At 48.9% G+C, this 17,710-nt stretch overlaps 1 protein-coding gene across 1 annotated transcript in view; it reads right to left on the minus strand.

Moving 5' to 3' along the window:
• Window positions 1-17,710, minus strand: part of LOC120023032 (mitotic deacetylase-associated SANT domain protein-like) — a 36,443-nt gene that overhangs the window by 13,852 nt on the left and 4,881 nt on the right. Inside the window, exons 2-5 of the mRNA XM_038966981.1 lie at window positions 5,673-5,993; window positions 2,789-3,176; window positions 2,170-2,236; window positions 147-289 (exon numbers count right to left, since the gene is read on the minus strand). Coding sequence (XP_038822909.1) covers window positions 147-289; window positions 2,170-2,236; window positions 2,789-3,176; window positions 5,673-5,993 — 919 coding nt within the window. The remainder of the gene's footprint in view (window positions 1-146; window positions 290-2,169; window positions 2,237-2,788; window positions 3,177-5,672; window positions 5,994-17,710) is intronic.

The raw sequence follows: 17,710 nt of genomic DNA on the forward strand, positions 1-17,710 counted from the left end.
AATGTTTTCCACTGGGTTCTTCAAATCACTACTGAATGCTTGATTTACTGACTCATTTCTATTGGATAATACCAACCTGGTTAATGACAGTATTATGACAGTATTAATGGTGGGACAGTTAGCTGATACTTTTGTTAGTGTATTACCTCTCTCCTGGTCTCCAGGTTTAGCCTCCAGGTCGTGGAGAGGAGCCCAGACCAGCTCAGCCTTGGGATGGTCTTGTTGGGCTGCTGAACGCTGCCTCAGCTCTGGTACCTCTGCCTGGTACCTCACACCGATGTTTATACGCCTGAGATGACAGAATGTATAGTCAGTGGTCAGTTGGAGAGACGGGAGACACTTTCAGAAATGCGCATGGTATGCAGTCTCTCTGTCCTGCTATAGCATAGCCTCCATTATTACAATTCTAGATCATATTGCTGTGATTGCCAGGGAAGGTTTCGTAACTTAGGTACATTTTCTATTTAAAGAAAAATCATGTGAATAAGTGTTCTTATACAGACATGTGGTTAACTAGTGGAATGTTTACATATCTCGCATTACTCATCTCATATGTATATACTGTATCCTTCACTATCTATTCTATACTATCATTGCATCTTAGCCGCTCTGTCACTGCTCATCCATGTATTTTATACTTATATATTCTCATCACATTCCTTTACTAGATTGTGTGTATTAGGTTTTGTTGTGGAATTGTGAGATATTACCTGTTAGATACTGCTGCACTGTCAGATCTAGAAGCATAAACATTTCGCTACACTCACAATAACATCTGCTAACCATGTGTATGTGACCAATAACATTTGATTTGAATTGATTTGGTCGGCTGGTTTACAGAAATAAGCCACAGCTAATAATTTAATAAACTGTCTGCTGCACTGAAGCAACCGGACGGTGATAAAGCAGTAAGTCGATCAGGTTACCCCCAGGATACCCCTCCAATGATAGCTAATGGCAGCTTCGAAAACAGTCTGGAACGCAGACACTATTCGGCCTTCTCCCTCCCTGTGTACTAATTGCACCCGGCTGCAGCCTGCTAGCTCAGTTCAGGTCCCCTCCCAGAATGAGCTAGCTGGAGTTGTGTTCAGCAGGGCACAACGTTGTAGAACGTTCAGATAAAAAATATATTAGGCCTCTGTGGTAAAACAAACAAGCATCTGGGGATGTAGAATAAAGAATCACTTCAGCTCTATTCATTTGATTTCTATCAGCAACGTTCACAAAGTTTGCCTCCTAAACTGACCCTGCAGTAAGCTGATCTGGCTCACGACTACATGGACTTTTCCAATAAGAAACAATTGTGTTTGTTTCCCCGTTGCAAAACGTTTTGCTACATTGTACACTAATCAACAGGCCCCTGATGTAAGCTGATCTTGCTCAGGGGGTTGAGAGGGGGTGTTTAAGGAGGAAGCAGAGGAGGCTGGCTGCTCTAGACTCAGCTGAAAGACCTGATTTATCACCACTGGAGATAACCCCTGCCTGGCCTGCCCGGCCGCCCTGATTACTAGCCAGCTGCTACCAGTCAGAGAGAGGAAGAAAGGGAAGACAATCCACAATGCACCCTGTTTTTCTCTCACCAAGCAATCACCACTCCCCCGCCTCCCACACACACACACACACACACACACACACACACACACACACACACACACACACACACACACTCCTCTGTCTTTGTGAATAAAATCAGGACCGTGATACAGGCTAACTGGGTCAGATCCAAAGCACCCAATCTATCCTTTCATAACTAACACAAAAACAGTCCTCCTCTACTGCAGCACATATCAATAGACTCAGCACCATCACTGAGAAAGACACAGTGTACCATTTGACTAGTTGTTTGGCCTTGGATGAATATCTTCTCTGACTCTAACTTTGATTTAAGAGTACTTTGATTTAAGAGTACTTTGATTTAAAAGTACTTTGATTTAAGAGTACTTTGATTTTAAAGTACTTTGATTTCAGACTATTTTGATTTAAAAATACTTTAGCCTCTCAGGCTCGAATCTTAAACTTGAGATCCATACACGTAACTGATAATGGGATGAAAGGAGTATGGAGGGTGGTGTGTTGTGTGTGTGTGTGTGTGTGTGTGTGTGTGTGTGTGTGTGTGTGTGTGTGTGTGTGTGTGTGTGTGTGTGTGTGTGTGTGTGTGTGTGTACTCACGGTTCTATGCTGACTGGAGTGGCCTCACCGATCGCCGAGAGCAGTGGTGGGGTTATGTCAACGCTGTCTGAAAAACACAACAACAAAAAATGGTCTGTTAAATGTACTATTCTTATCTCTTTTAACCTTCTTACAACAGAAAATATTTAGTATAGCAGATTTTGAGGAAGTGAGCTTACTTCATGCGTATTACTCAAGAAACGTTTATATGAGGGAATAAAGTTATGGTCCAACTCACACAGCTACAGTTCATTCTGATGACAGCTTGTTTAAATCCTAATGGCCGGTTTCACGTTCCCAGATTAAGTTTACCCCTGGACTAAAAAGAATGCTCAATAGAGAATCTTAGCTTTATCTGGATCTGGGGAAACCAGTGCTAAGGCATCTGCAAACTCCAGTAGCACTCAGGTAAGCTATGTTTGAACTACAACCCCCAGAAGCACCCAGCTAGGTAGAGTATGTTTGGACTACAACCCCAGTAGGACACAGGTTGAGCAGGTTTGGACTAAAACCCCCAAAAGAAACAGTTTAAGTAGGTTTGGATGACAACCCCCAGAAGCACAGGGGGTTGAGTAGGTTTGGACTACAACCCCAGTAGGCCCCAGATAGTGGTACTCACTGGATCGCAGCAGGCTGCGAGTGGCTGATTTGGGCGTGATGGGTGGAGGCAGACCCTGGTTGGAGGCAGACCCTGGCTGGAGGCAGACCCTGGGTGGAGGCAGACCCTGGCTGGATGCAGCAGAGGAGAGGAAGGTAGAAAAGTAGAGACCTGATCCCTCTCTCACCGGGCTGAGGATGGGCGGGGGGGTGTAGGGTGGCATGGTCAGGGGGTTGTCTATAAGCCGGACAGGGGAGCGGAGGTGGCTCTGGTAGGGAGTGATGCAGGAGTAGACAGGAGGGGCGATGAAGGTGCCAGGCTTGGGAGGGGGGATGAAGAGGGGTTCGGGCCGGGGACGGCGTTTGGGCTTCTTGCCGTCGTTGTCGTTCCCTCCCTCGATTCCGCTGTTCTAAAGAAGGAGGTAGAACATCAGTATAAACACAGAAATACATGACTACTACTGTCCACCCTGTCCTCCTGTCCACCATGTCCACCATGTACCCCTGTCCACCCTGTTCTCCTGTCCACCATGTACCCCTGTCCTCCTGTCCACCATGTACCCCTGTCCACCCTGTCCCCATGTCCACCCTGTCCACTATGTCCTCCTGTCCACCCTGTCCTCCTGTCCACCATGTACCCCTGTCCACCCTGTCCCCATGTCCACCCTGTCCTCTTGTCCACCCTGTCCCCATGTCCACCCTGTCCACTATGTCCTCCTGTCCACCCTGTCCTCCTGTCCACCATGTACCCCTGTCCACCCTGTCCCCATGTCCACCCTGTCCACTATGTCCCCATGTCCACTATGTCTCCCTGTCCACCCTGTCCTCCTGTCCACCATGTACCCCTGTCCACCCTGTCCACTATGTCCCCATGTCCACTATGTCTCCCTGTCCACCCTGTCCTCCTGTCCTCCTGTCCACCATGTACCCCTGTCCTCCTGTCCCCATGTCCACCCTGTCCACTATGTCCTCCTGTCCACCCTGTCCTCCTGTCCACCATGTACCCCTGTCCCCATGTCCTCATGTCCACCCTGTCCCCATGTCCACCCTGTCCACTATGTCCACCCTGTCCTCCTGTCCACCATGTACCCATGTCCACCCTGTCCACTATGTCCTCCTGTCCACCCTGTCCTCTTGTCCACCCTGTCCCCATGTCCACCCTGTCCCCATGTCCACCCTGTCCACTATGTCCACCCTGTCCTCCTGTCCACCATGTACCCATGTCCACCCTGTCCACTATGTCCACCCTGTCCACTATGTCCCCATGTCCACCCTGTCCCCATGTCCACCCTGTCCTCCTGTCCACCATGTACCCATGTCCACCCTGTCCACTATGTCCTCCTGTCCACTATGTCCACCCTGTCCACTATGTCCCCATGTCCACCCTGTCCCCATGTCCACCCTGTCCACTATGTCCCCATGTCCACCATGTACCCCTGTCCACCCTGTCCCCATGTCCACCCTGTCCACTATGTCCCCATGTCCACCCTGTCCCCATGTCCTCCTGTCCACCATGTACCCCTGTCCACCCTGTCCCCATGTCCACCCTGTCCACTATGTCCCCATGTCCACTATGTCTCCCTGTCCACCCTGTCCTCCTGTCCACCATGTACCCCTGTCCACCCTGTTCCCCTGTCCCCATGTCCACTATGTCTCCCTGTCCACCCTGTTCCCCTGTCCACCATGTCCACCCTGTCCCCATGTCCACTATGTCTCCCTGTCCACCCTGTTCCCCTGTCCACCATGTCCACCCTGTCCCCATGTCCACCCTGTCCACTATGTTTCCCTGTCCACCCTGTTCCCCTGTCCACCATGTCCACCCTGTCCACTATGTCTCCCTGTCTACCCTGTTCCCCTGTCCACACCCCTATACACCAGTTAGTATGAAGCAATGTTTACAGCCTGCAGTCTAAGTGAGTTGTTCATCTGGTCAGACACTAGAGAGGATATATTCTACATCAGGGGTCTCCAGCAGGTCGATCGCAGCCCACCGATGAGTGGCTCGCAAAACAATTCTCAAAGTACATGCAATTTTCACGTGTTCTACCGCAAACTGTCATAAACAAATCTCACAAGTAACAGACATTGCAAGCTCCCAGCTACTATCTAATCAAAGCAACACTGACATTTTCCCACCCCTGGTTAGCCACTATTGGCTTAAAAAGCCAAACCAAACACAATATCTACCAATTAATTTCCAGCAGTATTGCCTGTTTGTCTGTCTGTGTGGTGGGCTCGTTTGTCTATCACTGTGTGTAGCCAGTTGACGTGATAACCGACTTGTGGGTTGACAGAAAAACTTTCCCCAAAACCTGCTCAATTAAATGTTAACAGTATAGTAGGCTTACCTGGCAGAAGTATACTATGAGAAAGTATATCATTTGTATATATTATTTATTATTTGCAAACTTTGCCACGAAATGAGCAGCAGCAGTACAGAACCATCGCTAGACCGGCACATAAAAACGGCACTTTCCTCACTAAAGGGGAATTAAAGGAGAAATGTGGAATATTTGTTAATTTTCTATTTTGTACATTATCCCCCTACACATAACATGTCCAGTAAACCCCCACCCTGGTTATTGTACAGTACAGTACAGTAGTAGACTATACCTCCATCTATAGTGTGGATAACCCCTGCTAATCTCCTTGACCTGATCTGTGGCAGCAGGGATGGAGGGGGAGGGGCAGGGGCAGGGTTGGAATGAGGGCAGGGGGGAGAGAGAGACATGGGGGGAAACAGGGGAGAGTGGGCTGCTGGATGGGGGGGGGGGGTCTAGAGCATGGTGGCAGGATATGTAGGATTGTAATAGATTATATGGAAACAGAGGTGTGAACCAAGCCCCTACTTATGGTACTAGAGGAGACGTTACTAAGTTGTGTGTGGGGAGGGCACTAGCACCTACCTGTCCTGAGCTCTCTGACAGAGAGTTCCTGAGAGATCGCCTGCGGGTGACAATGACGGAGGGTTTGCCGTCCATACTGGTCACGTCCTGGAGGGTGAAGGGTCTCTGTGGCCAGCCTGTCCCCGGGGTAGAGTGCTCCCCGTCTGGGGAGGACGAGGACGAGGAGGGGTCTGGCCTCCGTACAGGGACTGACACAGGGATGACCAGGGGCATCATGCTCTCATCACGGGGCCGCTTGGCACTGTGGCCCCCTGAATCCTTGTCCATGGTCCCTCGCCCTGGCGCTGGTCTCTGGGGGCTCCAGGGCCTGTGGTGCTGTGCCTGACGACGAGACAGACAGATACACATCATCAAATACCTGACTGGAGAGGCTACATGAACAGGCTTCCTTTACAGATCAAATGAGCAAACAAACAACTTACGACTTCATGTGTTGTCGTACTGAAGTGAACCTACAACAGAATTATACTACCAGGAAGGAAAAACTAGCAGAATGCTGTGAATTTACTTTCAATTCCCTAAACAAACATCATACAATTAAGTGAAGATGTTGGAGTATTTCATCAGCTGAAGCCCATAGGAGTGAGTGTGGCAGACACCTATAGGAGTGAGTGAGTGAGGCAGACACCTATAGGAGTGAGTGAGTGTGGCAGACACCTATAGGAGTGAGTGAGTGCCGCAGACACTGTAGGAGTGAGTGTGGCAGACACCTGTAGGAGTGAGTGAATATGGCAGACACCTATAGGAGTGAGTGAGGCAGACACCTATAGGAGTGAGTGAGTGTGGCAGACACCTATAGGAGTGAGTGAGTGCGGCAGACACCTATAGGAGTGAGTGAGTGCGGCAGACACCTATAGGAGTGAGTGTAGCAGACACCTATAGGAGTGAGTGTAGCAGACACCTATAGGAGTGAGTGAGTGTGGCAGACACCTATAAGAGTGAGTGAGTGTGGCAGACACCTATAGGAGTGCGTGTAGCAGACACCTATAGGAGTGAGTGAGTGTGGCAGACACCTATAAGAGTGAGTGAGTGTGGCAGACACCTATAGGAGTGAGTGAGTGTGGCAGACACCTATAGGAGTGAGTGAGTGCGGAAGACACCTATAGGAGTGAGTGAGTGCAGCAGACACCTGTAGGAGTGAGTGAGTGCGGCAGACACCTATAGGAGTGAGTGAGTGCAGCAGACACCTATAGGAGTGAGTGAGTGTGGCAGACACCTATAGGAGTGAGTGACTGCGGCAGACACCTATAGGAGTGAGTGAGTGCGGCAGACACCTATAGGAGTGAGTGAGTGCAGCAGACACCTATAGGAGTGAGTGAGTGGCAGACACCTATAGGAGTGAGTGAGTGTGGCAGACACCTATAGGAGTGAGTGAGTGCAGCAGACACCTGTAGGAGTGAGTGAGTGTGGCAGACACCTATAGGAGTGAGTGAGTGTGGCAGACACCTATAGGAGTGAGTGAGTGCGGCAGACACCTGTAGGAGTGAGTGTGGCAGACACCTGTAGGAGTGAGTGAATATGGCAGACACCTATAGGAGTGAGTGAGTGTGGCAGACACCTATAGGAGTGAGTGAGTGTGGCAGACACCTATAGGAGTGAGTGAGTGTGGCAGACACCTATAGGAGTGAGTGAGTGCGGCAGACACCTATAGGAGTGAGTGTGGCAGACACCTATAGGAATGAGTGAGTGTGGCAGACACCTATAGGAGTGAGTGTGGCAGACACCTATAGGAGTGAGTGAGTGTGGCAGACACCTATAAGAGTGAGTGAGTGTGGCAGACACCTATAGGAGTGAGTGAGTTTGGCAGACACCTATAGGAGTGAGTGAGTGCCGCAGACACCTGTAGGAGTGAGTGTGGCAGACACCTGTAGGAGTGAGTGAATATGGCAGACACCTATAGGAGTGAGTGAGTGTGGCAGACACCTATAGGAGTGAGTGAGTGTGGCAGACACCTATAGGAGTGAGTGAGTGCGGCAGACACCTATAGGAGTGAGTGTGGCAGACACCTATAGGAATGAGTGAGTGTGGCAGACACCTATAGGAGTGAGTGTGGCAGACACCTATAGGAGTGAGTGAGTGTGGCAGACACCTATAAGAGTGAGTGAGTGTGGCAGACACCTATAGGAGTGAGTGAGTTTGGCAGACACCTATAGGAGTGAGTGAGTGCCGCAGACACCTGTAGGAGTGAGTGTGGCAGACACCTGTAGGAGTGAGTGAATATGGCAGACACCTATAGGAGTGAGTGAGTGCGGCAGACACCTATAGGAGTGAGTGAGTGAGGCAGACACCTATAGGAGTGAGTGAGTGCGGCAGACACCTATAGGAGTGAGTGAGTGCGGCAGACACCTATAGGAGTGAGTGCGGCAGACACTTATAGGAGTGAGTGAGTGTGGCAGACACCTATAGGAGTGAGTGTGGCAGACACCTATAGGAGTGATTGAGTGTGGCAGACACCTATAGGAGTGAGTGAGTGAGGCAGACACCTATAGGAGTGAGTGAGTGAGGCAGACACCTATAGGAGTGAGTGAGTGAGGCAGACACCTATAGGAGTGAGTGAGGCAGACACCTATAGGAGTGAGTGAGGCAGACATCTATAGGAGTGAGTGTGGCAGACACCTATAGGAGTGAGTATGACCTGATGCTGGAGGCCTATACACTGTTAATTCCCAGTGGAAAACTCCAGCCCCAACACCAGGACAGGAGAAAGAGAGGCATACATTTTGCTGAGCACTGCACACGTACACCCCCCAATAGGAGTTTCAGCCCTATGATGGAATGAACAGGGGAGGGGTTTCAGCCCTATGATGGAATGAACGGGGGAGGGGTTTCAGCCCTATGATGGAATGAACGGGGGAGGGGTTTCAGCCCTATGATGGAATGAACGGGGGAGGGGTTTCAGCCCTATGATGGAATGAACGGGGGAGGGGTTTCAGCCCTATGATGGAATGAACGGGGGAGGGGTTTCAGCCCTATGATGGAATGAACGGGGGAGGGGTTTCAGCCCTATGATGGAATGAACGGGGGAGGGGTTTCAGCCCTATGATGGAATGAACGGGGGAGGGGTTTCAGCCCTATGATGGAATGAACGGGGGAGGGGTTTCAACCCTATGATGGAATGAATGGGGGAGGGTGGAGGAGTGCTGAGTGAAACGGGTCCAGTCAGCATTCAGCAGGTTAACCTAGCAGTCCTAGTCTATATTCTATATGGTGAGGCACGAGGCAGACACGAGGGATGCACCGGTACACGCTAGATGTAACTGCACCGTCATGTAGGGGAAGACCAAGTCTGCATATACATACCTCTTACCATCCCCACGTTGTAAAATATATAGAGAGTAAAAGCAGGGGAGCAGGTTCTACTCTTTATGGCCCTTTTCTGCTGTTTTGTGGTGGAAAACTAAGCTGGTCGAGCGTAACACGTCAACCCTGTTACCCGTAGATAGACAAGCTAGAAATGTTTAAACAACAACAACAAAATTGTGAAGTTTGCATTCAATTGCCCCTCCCTGCTGCACACAACACGCTTCCATTTCCTGTCACAAGGGGATAAATGGCTGATTTAAGATGAAATCATCAACCCTGTTACGGTGAACACTGTTACTTTATTTGGCACTTACTAAAGTCATTTTTTTTATTATCCTCTTGAGATTCTCTTTTATGAAGTTGAACATTTGCTCTTTATGACAGAATGTTAATATGAGGTGAAATCAAAAGGCACTGAATTGGTGGAACGACATATAGGGCACTAGGTTGGTGGAACGACATATAGGGCACTAGGTTGGTGGAACGACATATAGGGCACTAGGTTGGTGGAACGACATATAGGGGCACTAGGTTGGTGGAACGACATATAGGGCACTAGGTTGGTGGAACGACATATAGGGGCACTAGGTTGGTGGAACGACATATAGGGCACAAGGTTGGTGGAACGACATATAGGGCACTAGGTTGGTGGAACGACATATAGGGCACTAGGTTGGTGGAACGACATATAGGGGCACTAGATTGGTGGAACGACATATAGGGCACTAGGTTGGTGGAACGACATATAGGGGCACTAGGTTGGTGGAACGACATATAGGGGCACTAGGTTGGTGGAACGACATATAGGGGCACTAGGTTGGTGGAACGACATATAGGGGCACTAGGTTGGTGGAACGACATATAGGGGCACTAGGTTGGTGGAACGACATATAGGGCACTAGGTTGGTGGAACGACATATAGGGCACTAGGTTGGTGGAACGACATATAGGGGCACTAGGTTGGTGGAACGACATATAGGGCACTAGGTTGGTGGAACGACATATAGGGCACTAGGTTGGTGTGGAACGACATATAGGGGCACTAGGTTGGTGGAACGACATATAGGGCACTAGGTTGGTGGAACGACATATAGGGGGCACTAGGTTGGTGGAACGACATATAGGGCACTAGGTTGGTGGAACGACATATAGGGGCACTAGGTTGGTGGAACGACATATAGGGCACTAGGTTGGTGGAACGACATATGGGGCACTAGGTTGGTGGAACGACATATAGGGCACTAGGTTGGTGGAACGACATATAGGGGCACTAGGTTGGTGGAACGACATATAGGGCACAAGGTTGGTGGAACGACATATAGGGCACTAGGTTGGTGGAACGACATATAGGGCACTAGGTTGGTGGAACGACATATAGGGGCACTAGGTTGGTGGAACGACATATAGGGGCACTAGGTTGGTGGAACGACATATAGGGCACTAGGTTGGTGGAACGACATATAGGGCACTAGGTTGGTGGAACGACATATAGGGGCACTAGGTTGGTGGAACGACATATAGGGGCACTAGGTTGGTGGAACGACATATAGGGGCACTAGGTTGGTGGAACGACATATAGGGCACTAGGTTGGTGGAACGACATATAGGGGCACTAGGTTGGTGGAACGACATATAGGGCACTAGGTTGGTGGAACGACATATAGGGGCACTAGGTTGGTGGAACGACATATAGGGCACTAGGTTGGTGGAACGACATATAGGGGCACTAGGTTGGTGGAACGACATATAGGGGCACTAGGTTGGTGGAACGACATATAGGGGCACTAGGTTGGTGGAACGACATATAGGGCACTAGGTTGGTGGAACGACATATAGGGGCACTAGGTTGGTGGAACGACATATAGGGCACTAGGTTGGTGGAACGACATATAGGGGCACTAGGTTGGTGGAACGACATAAGGGGCACTAGGTTGGTGGAACGACATATAGGGCACTAGGTTGGTGGAACGACATATAGGGCACTAGGTTGGTGGAACGACATATAGGGCACAAGGTTGGTGGAACGACATATAGGGCACTGGTTGGTGGAACGACATATAGGGCACTAGGTTGGTGGAACGACATATAGGGGCACTAGGTTGGTGGAACGACATATAGGGGCACTAGGTTGGTGGAACGACATATAGGGGCACTAGGTTGGTGGAACGACATATAGGGCACTAGGTTGGTGGAACGACATATAGGGGCACTAGGTTGGTGGAACGACATATAGGGGCACTAGGTTGGTGGAACGACATATAGGGGCACTAGGTTGGTGGAACGACATATAGGGGCACTAGGTTGGTGGAACGACATATGGGCACTAGGTTGGTGGAACGACATATAGGGCACTAGGTTGGTGGAACGACATATAGGGCACTAGGTTGGTGGAACGACATATAGGGCACTAGGTTGGTGGAACGACATATAGGGCACTAGGTTGGTGGAACGACATATAGGGCACTAGGTTGGTGGAACGACATAAGGGCACTAGGTTGGTGGAACGACATATAGGGCACTAGTTTGGTGGAACGACATATAGGGCACTAGGTTGGTGGAACGACATATAGGGGCACTAGGTTTGGTGGAACGACATATAGGGGCACTAGGTTGGTGGAACGACATATAGGGGCACTAGGTTGGTGGAAACGACATATAGGGCACTAGGTTGGTGGAACGACATATAGGCACTAGGTTGGTGGAACGACATATAGGGCACTAGGTTGGTGGAACGACATATAGGGGCATAGGTTGGTGGAACGACATATAGGGGCACTAGGTTGGTGGAACGACATATAGGGGCACTAGGTTGGTGGAACGACATATAGGGGCACTAGGATCCCTTCCTACGTTAAACCGGCTTCCAGGGAGGCAATTTTGGGCCTTCACCACTGTGTATCGTCCGCTGCAGTGAAAGTTAACAATTTATGTTTTCTGATTGACATCACCAGAGGTAAAAATTTAGTGAAACAAAATTGGCCGAACGGATCCTTGAGAACACCGCATTTACAGTTGGTTTTTGTCAGGACAAACGTCCACAGAGACAAACTGATGTCTGCTGACGATAGACTAAACCAGCAGAACTTGTCTGTAACCAATTGGGTTTCAATCTCTCCCAGAAGAATGTATCAAAAGCAGCACGAAGTCTAGGAGAATGAGGCTAGATGCAGCTTGGTCTACCCATTAAAAGGTCATTTACCCCTTCTCAATGCGTCTCAGTGCTATGATGGGTCTAAAACCAGACTGAGCGTTTCGTATACTGTTTGTCTTCGGGAAGGCAGTATGCTCGTAACGCTTTTTTCATTTTTTGAAGAGGAATGGGCGATCGATACAGGCCGATACTTTTTTAATATTTGTCTGGCAAGGTGGGCTTTTTAAGAGATCGTTCTGACTGGGGGGCCCTTCTTAGTGAGTTTGGTACACATTGGTGGATAGGGAGCCGTTTATCATGTTTCACATAGGAGGTAAAGGTCACAAGTATAGCTATTCATAGTTTAGTTGGAATAGGGTCGCAGTATGCAGCTTGGAAGTTTTAAAGGCCATTACTAGTTCTTCATGTGTCAATAGATATAGTATAAAAAAACTTGAGTGTCTCCCTCACCCAAATACAATTTTTCTAAATAAGTAAATATACACCGACCTGTATAGACTCAAAACATTGTTAAAATTATAATTTTGATATTGTGGATGGTCTGTTCCCTTGCATCCATAGCTCTGTCTCTATGAATTTGAGAGTGGTTAGATTCGCCAGGCCATCCTTTGCTTTTTTTATTACCAAATAACAAAATTGTTTATTGTTTCAATTAAGGACTCTAACTTTAAGGCGTGTGTGTGTGTGTTTACTAGATGTTTTGCTGCCTAGGCCATACCGTTCATTTGGATATTGTAGTGCAATGTATCAGTGCCAGTAGTTTAAAATATTTCAATTGCAGAGGGTTCTGTTGCTTCTTTGTATCCGATTGTGATTATCATAATGTTTTGTCATGGCAATGTGAGCCCAGAAGATTTGGACGACGATCAATGTGCCTTTTTTAATGTTTTTCTTAAAGTAATTGTGAGTCATGTTTTGTTCATTCATTGTCCGTCTCTTGCCATTTCCTATTGAACATGCCGAACAGGTTCAAGTGATGACAGTTTCCCCTTTTGAGAAGCAGGAACAGGTTCAAGGTGACATGTTCCCCTTTTGAGGAAGCGGACAGGGTCTAGGGGTGATGTTCCCTTTTGAGGAAGCAGGAACAAGGTCAAGGTTTGACAGGTTCCCCTTTGAGGAAGCAGAACAAGTTCAAGTTGACAGGTTTCCCCTTTTTAGAAGCAGGAACAGGGTCAGGGGGACATGTTCCCATTTTTGAGACATGTAAACAATGTCAGGGTGACAGGTTCGCCCTTTTGAGAACAGGAACAAGGTCGAGGGGTGACAAGGTTCCCCTTTTGAGGGAGCAGTAACAAGGTTAAGGGGGTGACAAGGTTCCCCTTTTGAGGATGGTAGAGCAGGTCAGAGGGTGACAGTTCCCCTTTTGATGATGGAGAAGCGGGTCAGAGGTGACAGGTCCCACCTTTGTCCTTAATGACTCAGCCACTCATTGACTCATCGACTCACTGGGGCCTTGACTCATGAGTCAGATTCCCACTTTGTCCTGATGACTCAGAGACTCATTGACTCACTGGGGCTCTGACTCCTTGAGTCATGTTCCCACTTTGGTCCTGAGTGACTCGAGACTCATTGACTCACTGGGGCTCTGACGTCATTGAGTCAGTTCCCCACTTTGTCCTGAATGATCAGAGACCTCATTGAGTCAGAGCCCCAGTGCAAAAAACAAAGTAGGATGCATCCCAAATGGCACAACATTCCCTAAATAGTGCACTGCTTTAGACCAGGACCCATATGGAAATAGGGTGCAATTATTGGGGCACAACAATTAGCTTTACCTCATAATCTCTTTTGGTGCATTCATACTCGTCAAAAGGAGAGCAGCTCTCACTGTTCCTACCGCAGACAGACAATCAACCATCAAAAGTTTTATTTATAAAGCCCTTGTTACAGCAAGTCAATTTCAATTCAGAGAAGCTTTAATATGACAGTAGAAATGAGCTATATCGGCCACAACGGTGAATATTGTAAATCGCACTCATTCTCCACACAAACTCCGTGTGGTGGGTGTAATAGATAATACATGGATTCTTATATTTTGCCCCTATTTTCACACATGTACAAGTGGTATTAATACGTATGTGTGATTGAAATGTGTTTTTTTGCGTATCCCAACTCTCCCGAGACTACCCTCGGAGAGTGGGGTCCTCGGCCAGGGTCTTGTGTGTGGCGTTTGTGTGTCTGTGTGTGTGATGGCTTGTAGTGCTGTCCTCCTATCTCCCTGCTGTGTCACTCTCAGAACCTAATGTAAAGTGATGTTGCTTGAAGTAAAAATAAAAACAACCATTTTAGTTTACCATGTGATCATGAAGTATTTAACCTTTATAACAACTTTCTTCTGCAAGGGAGTCCCGCTTCATGTTTGTGTGTGTGTGACTGAGCGTGTAACGAGGCGCTATGTGCGTGTGTGTGTGTGTGTTTTGTGGTTGTGTGTGTGTGTGGTGTTTTTGTTGTTTGTTGTGTTGTGTGTGTGTTTGTGGTGTGTGTCGTGTGTTTGTGTTGTGTGTGTTTGTGTGTGTGACTGTGCGTGTATCTGGGGCGACTATGTGCGTGTGTGTGACTGTGTGTGTGGGTTTGTGTGTGTGTGTTGTGTGACTGTGCGTGTACTGATCGACTATGTCGTGTGTGTGTGTGTGGTGTGTGTGTTGTGTGTGTGTGTGTGTGACTATGTATGTGTGCGCTAGGCTGTGTCAATTACTAGCTCAGCTCACATGCGGGATAGAGGACACACTACATGCATGGAGCCGGCAGGCCACTTTCATTCCTTTCTTTCTTTCCACCCCAACCCGTTACCTTTCACTGTACTCCATTTTTTGGAAAGGGTTTTTACATGGCTGGCAGGCAGCTTTAACAATGGTCCATTAGGAACCCTATTGGGACCTCTCTGGACTGTCCTGTACATGACCCTCTCTGGTCTCTTCACAGGGTGGTCTCCCATGAATGAACGAGGTGCAAGTGGACATATCCAGACAGCTCTATCATCACGGCAACCTCTCCATACAGGGGCAAGGAGAGATTTTCAAGGGGAGTAAGGAGAAGATTGGTTTTGTCTACGATCCAATCCAACTCCTTTGCTTTTGGTTGCATATGTGGTTTGGTGGTGATTTCTTCCGTTAAAATATGCAACCCCCTCTGCCTAGGGTAGTGTGCTGTGACTTTCTATTCCCTTTATCTTCAGATAAGGCCAAGTGAATAGGACACGTTGGGAAACATACGTTGATTGTGGTCGTGTTGTTGGGGGACGTTATCACCTAGTACTCTCATAGTCCCCCGCACCTCGCCACCGTTATTCATGCCAGCCATGAGGTTACCCCCCAGCAGAACCCACAGTAAGAGAACAGGCAAGCTCATCTCTTTTTTCAAACGACCAAGGAGTGGCGATGAAAGGAGACGTTTTCTCAGCCGAATCCAGAAGGTTCTTGCTACGGCTTGGTGCCCCAGCCTCAGGCCTTGTCTCTGGGCAGAGTGAGGCTGGCAGGCACCGTCACCTCCACAACAAACCTCCAACCCAGAGGCTCCCACATACGGTGTGTACTCAACTCGTGATCTTCAGTCCAGAGATATGAACCGCAGAGTCGGGGACAAAGATTACCAACAGACTGTACCCATGAAGTGGGCACCCAGTTCCCAGCAGCTCACCACAGCCTCAAAGAGAACTGGACTGGGACGGAACCTGGACACAGGGTGTCACTATGGCTAACTGGGTCAGAACTTTGCTCCCTACCTAGGGGGCGTCAGCGTCAGTGACTCACGGTCCCCATACCCATACTGCTTGCCAAGCACAGGCATCCGTGAAGGGGCTCCACCCTGCAGCCACAGACAGCCCAGCCTCCTATAGGGCTGCAGAGATAGCAGCCTCCCCAGCGCAGCAGGTGGTTAACCCTAACCCTCTGCTTCTGGAGGATAGGCCTTAAGGAACGTTAGCGACGGTGGCCAACCTCGCATCCTAAGTGGGAGCAGCAGCATCAGCCTCCCACAGGCAACAGCAGTCCCAAGACTCAGGAATTCCCACAGACCCTTAATCTGGGGCTCTAAATGCCCAAGACAAGCCGCACATCCAACCCTGCGAGCAGCTCCGTGCTTCACCGCTTCCAGCTAGCCTTCGGCCAGCGAAGCAACACCTAACGGCTGGACTACTACCAGGTGTTTCAGGGGGTCAATAGGAACATTACCTAATCTGAATACAATGCACAACCGCCCAACCCCAACCCCATCCACAGACCCAACCGCATCCACAGCTCAGCAGCAGCTGGCAACGCCCAACAGCATCCACACCTCAGCAGGCAGCTGCAACAACCCGAACAGCATCCACAACTCCAGCAGCCTGCAACAGACCCAACAAGCATCCACAACTCAGCAGCAGCTGCAACAGACCCAACGCATCCACACACTCCAGCAGCAGCTGCAACAACGACAACAGCCAACAGTAACACATATTAAGCACACAACAAATGCAACAACAACATCATAAATGCACCAGCAGCAAATGCTTTCAGCTCACAGCCTACAACAACAGCAACAACAACTACCATAAAACAAGAGCAACAGTTACAACGCAACATGGCAAATACACACAACAGCAATACGCAACAATTACGAGCAACAACAACAATACAACAACAGCATTGCATCACAACAACCCCAACATGTGCTGAATACTACCCCAGCAGCAGTAACCCCCTACCACCACACGCCCTCACCGCCAGACCGCCCGTGTTAGTGCCCTCCCAAGAACCTGTGCTGCAGCAGCATCCTCCACATACCTCCAGGAGATGTCCCCAGTCCCCCAGTCCAAACCCCCCCCACAACACAGACTCCCAGCTCCCCCCCACGAGACCCCGCTCCAACCCTCCCCATATCCACTGCAGCCTCGAAGGTCCAGGAGACCGCCAATTAAGTTGGACCACCACAGTTGACAACCTTCCCTCATACATCTTGAATGGGGCCCGAATGCCTCGATGAGCCAGGTGTAGGTCACCGAGGCGATGAAGTCCACGTTGCCCAGATGGGCCCCTACAGGTGTCATCCAGAGCAACGCGAAACGGAGGTCTCCCAGAGTTAAACCACCTTGGAGCACGTTGGCCCAGAAAGCCTCAGAGATGGAGTCCCTACACGCCACACATCGTCAAGGTACTGTTTCTGCTAACCCGGGTAACTGTTTCTGTCTAGTACTGTTTGGGCTTGAGGAGCTGCAATAACTATTCCTTCTCTTTGATGATGTTGTTTAAAACATCATTTCCTTGTTGTTTACTTTGTATAATGGCAGAGGATTCTGGCTCCCTTATCTAAAGTCGATCAGAAACAAAAGCCTAATGCAATCTGCCATTGGCCAATCGGCCTGAAATGATGTTGTTTATGAATGATTTAGCACTGAGCAGAATAATCATCATCCCAATATGAACCAGCCGATCTGACTGATTTAGCACGGTCTGTCTTCAGGAATGTTTTAATTGCTTGGTTATGGATACACAATTCTCATGATATAAACGACAAATTCTAAAAAATGATAAGTAATACTCCCTATTTTGTGTGTGCAAAAAACAGCTAAGAAATGCAACCACATGTGTGTATTTTGTCCTCAGTGCAA

The sequence above is a fragment of the Salvelinus namaycush genome, chromosome 28, assembly GCF_016432855.1.
Source record: "Salvelinus namaycush isolate Seneca chromosome 28, SaNama_1.0, whole genome shotgun sequence".
Taxonomy (NCBI): Eukaryota; Metazoa; Chordata; class Actinopteri; order Salmoniformes; family Salmonidae; genus Salvelinus; species Salvelinus namaycush.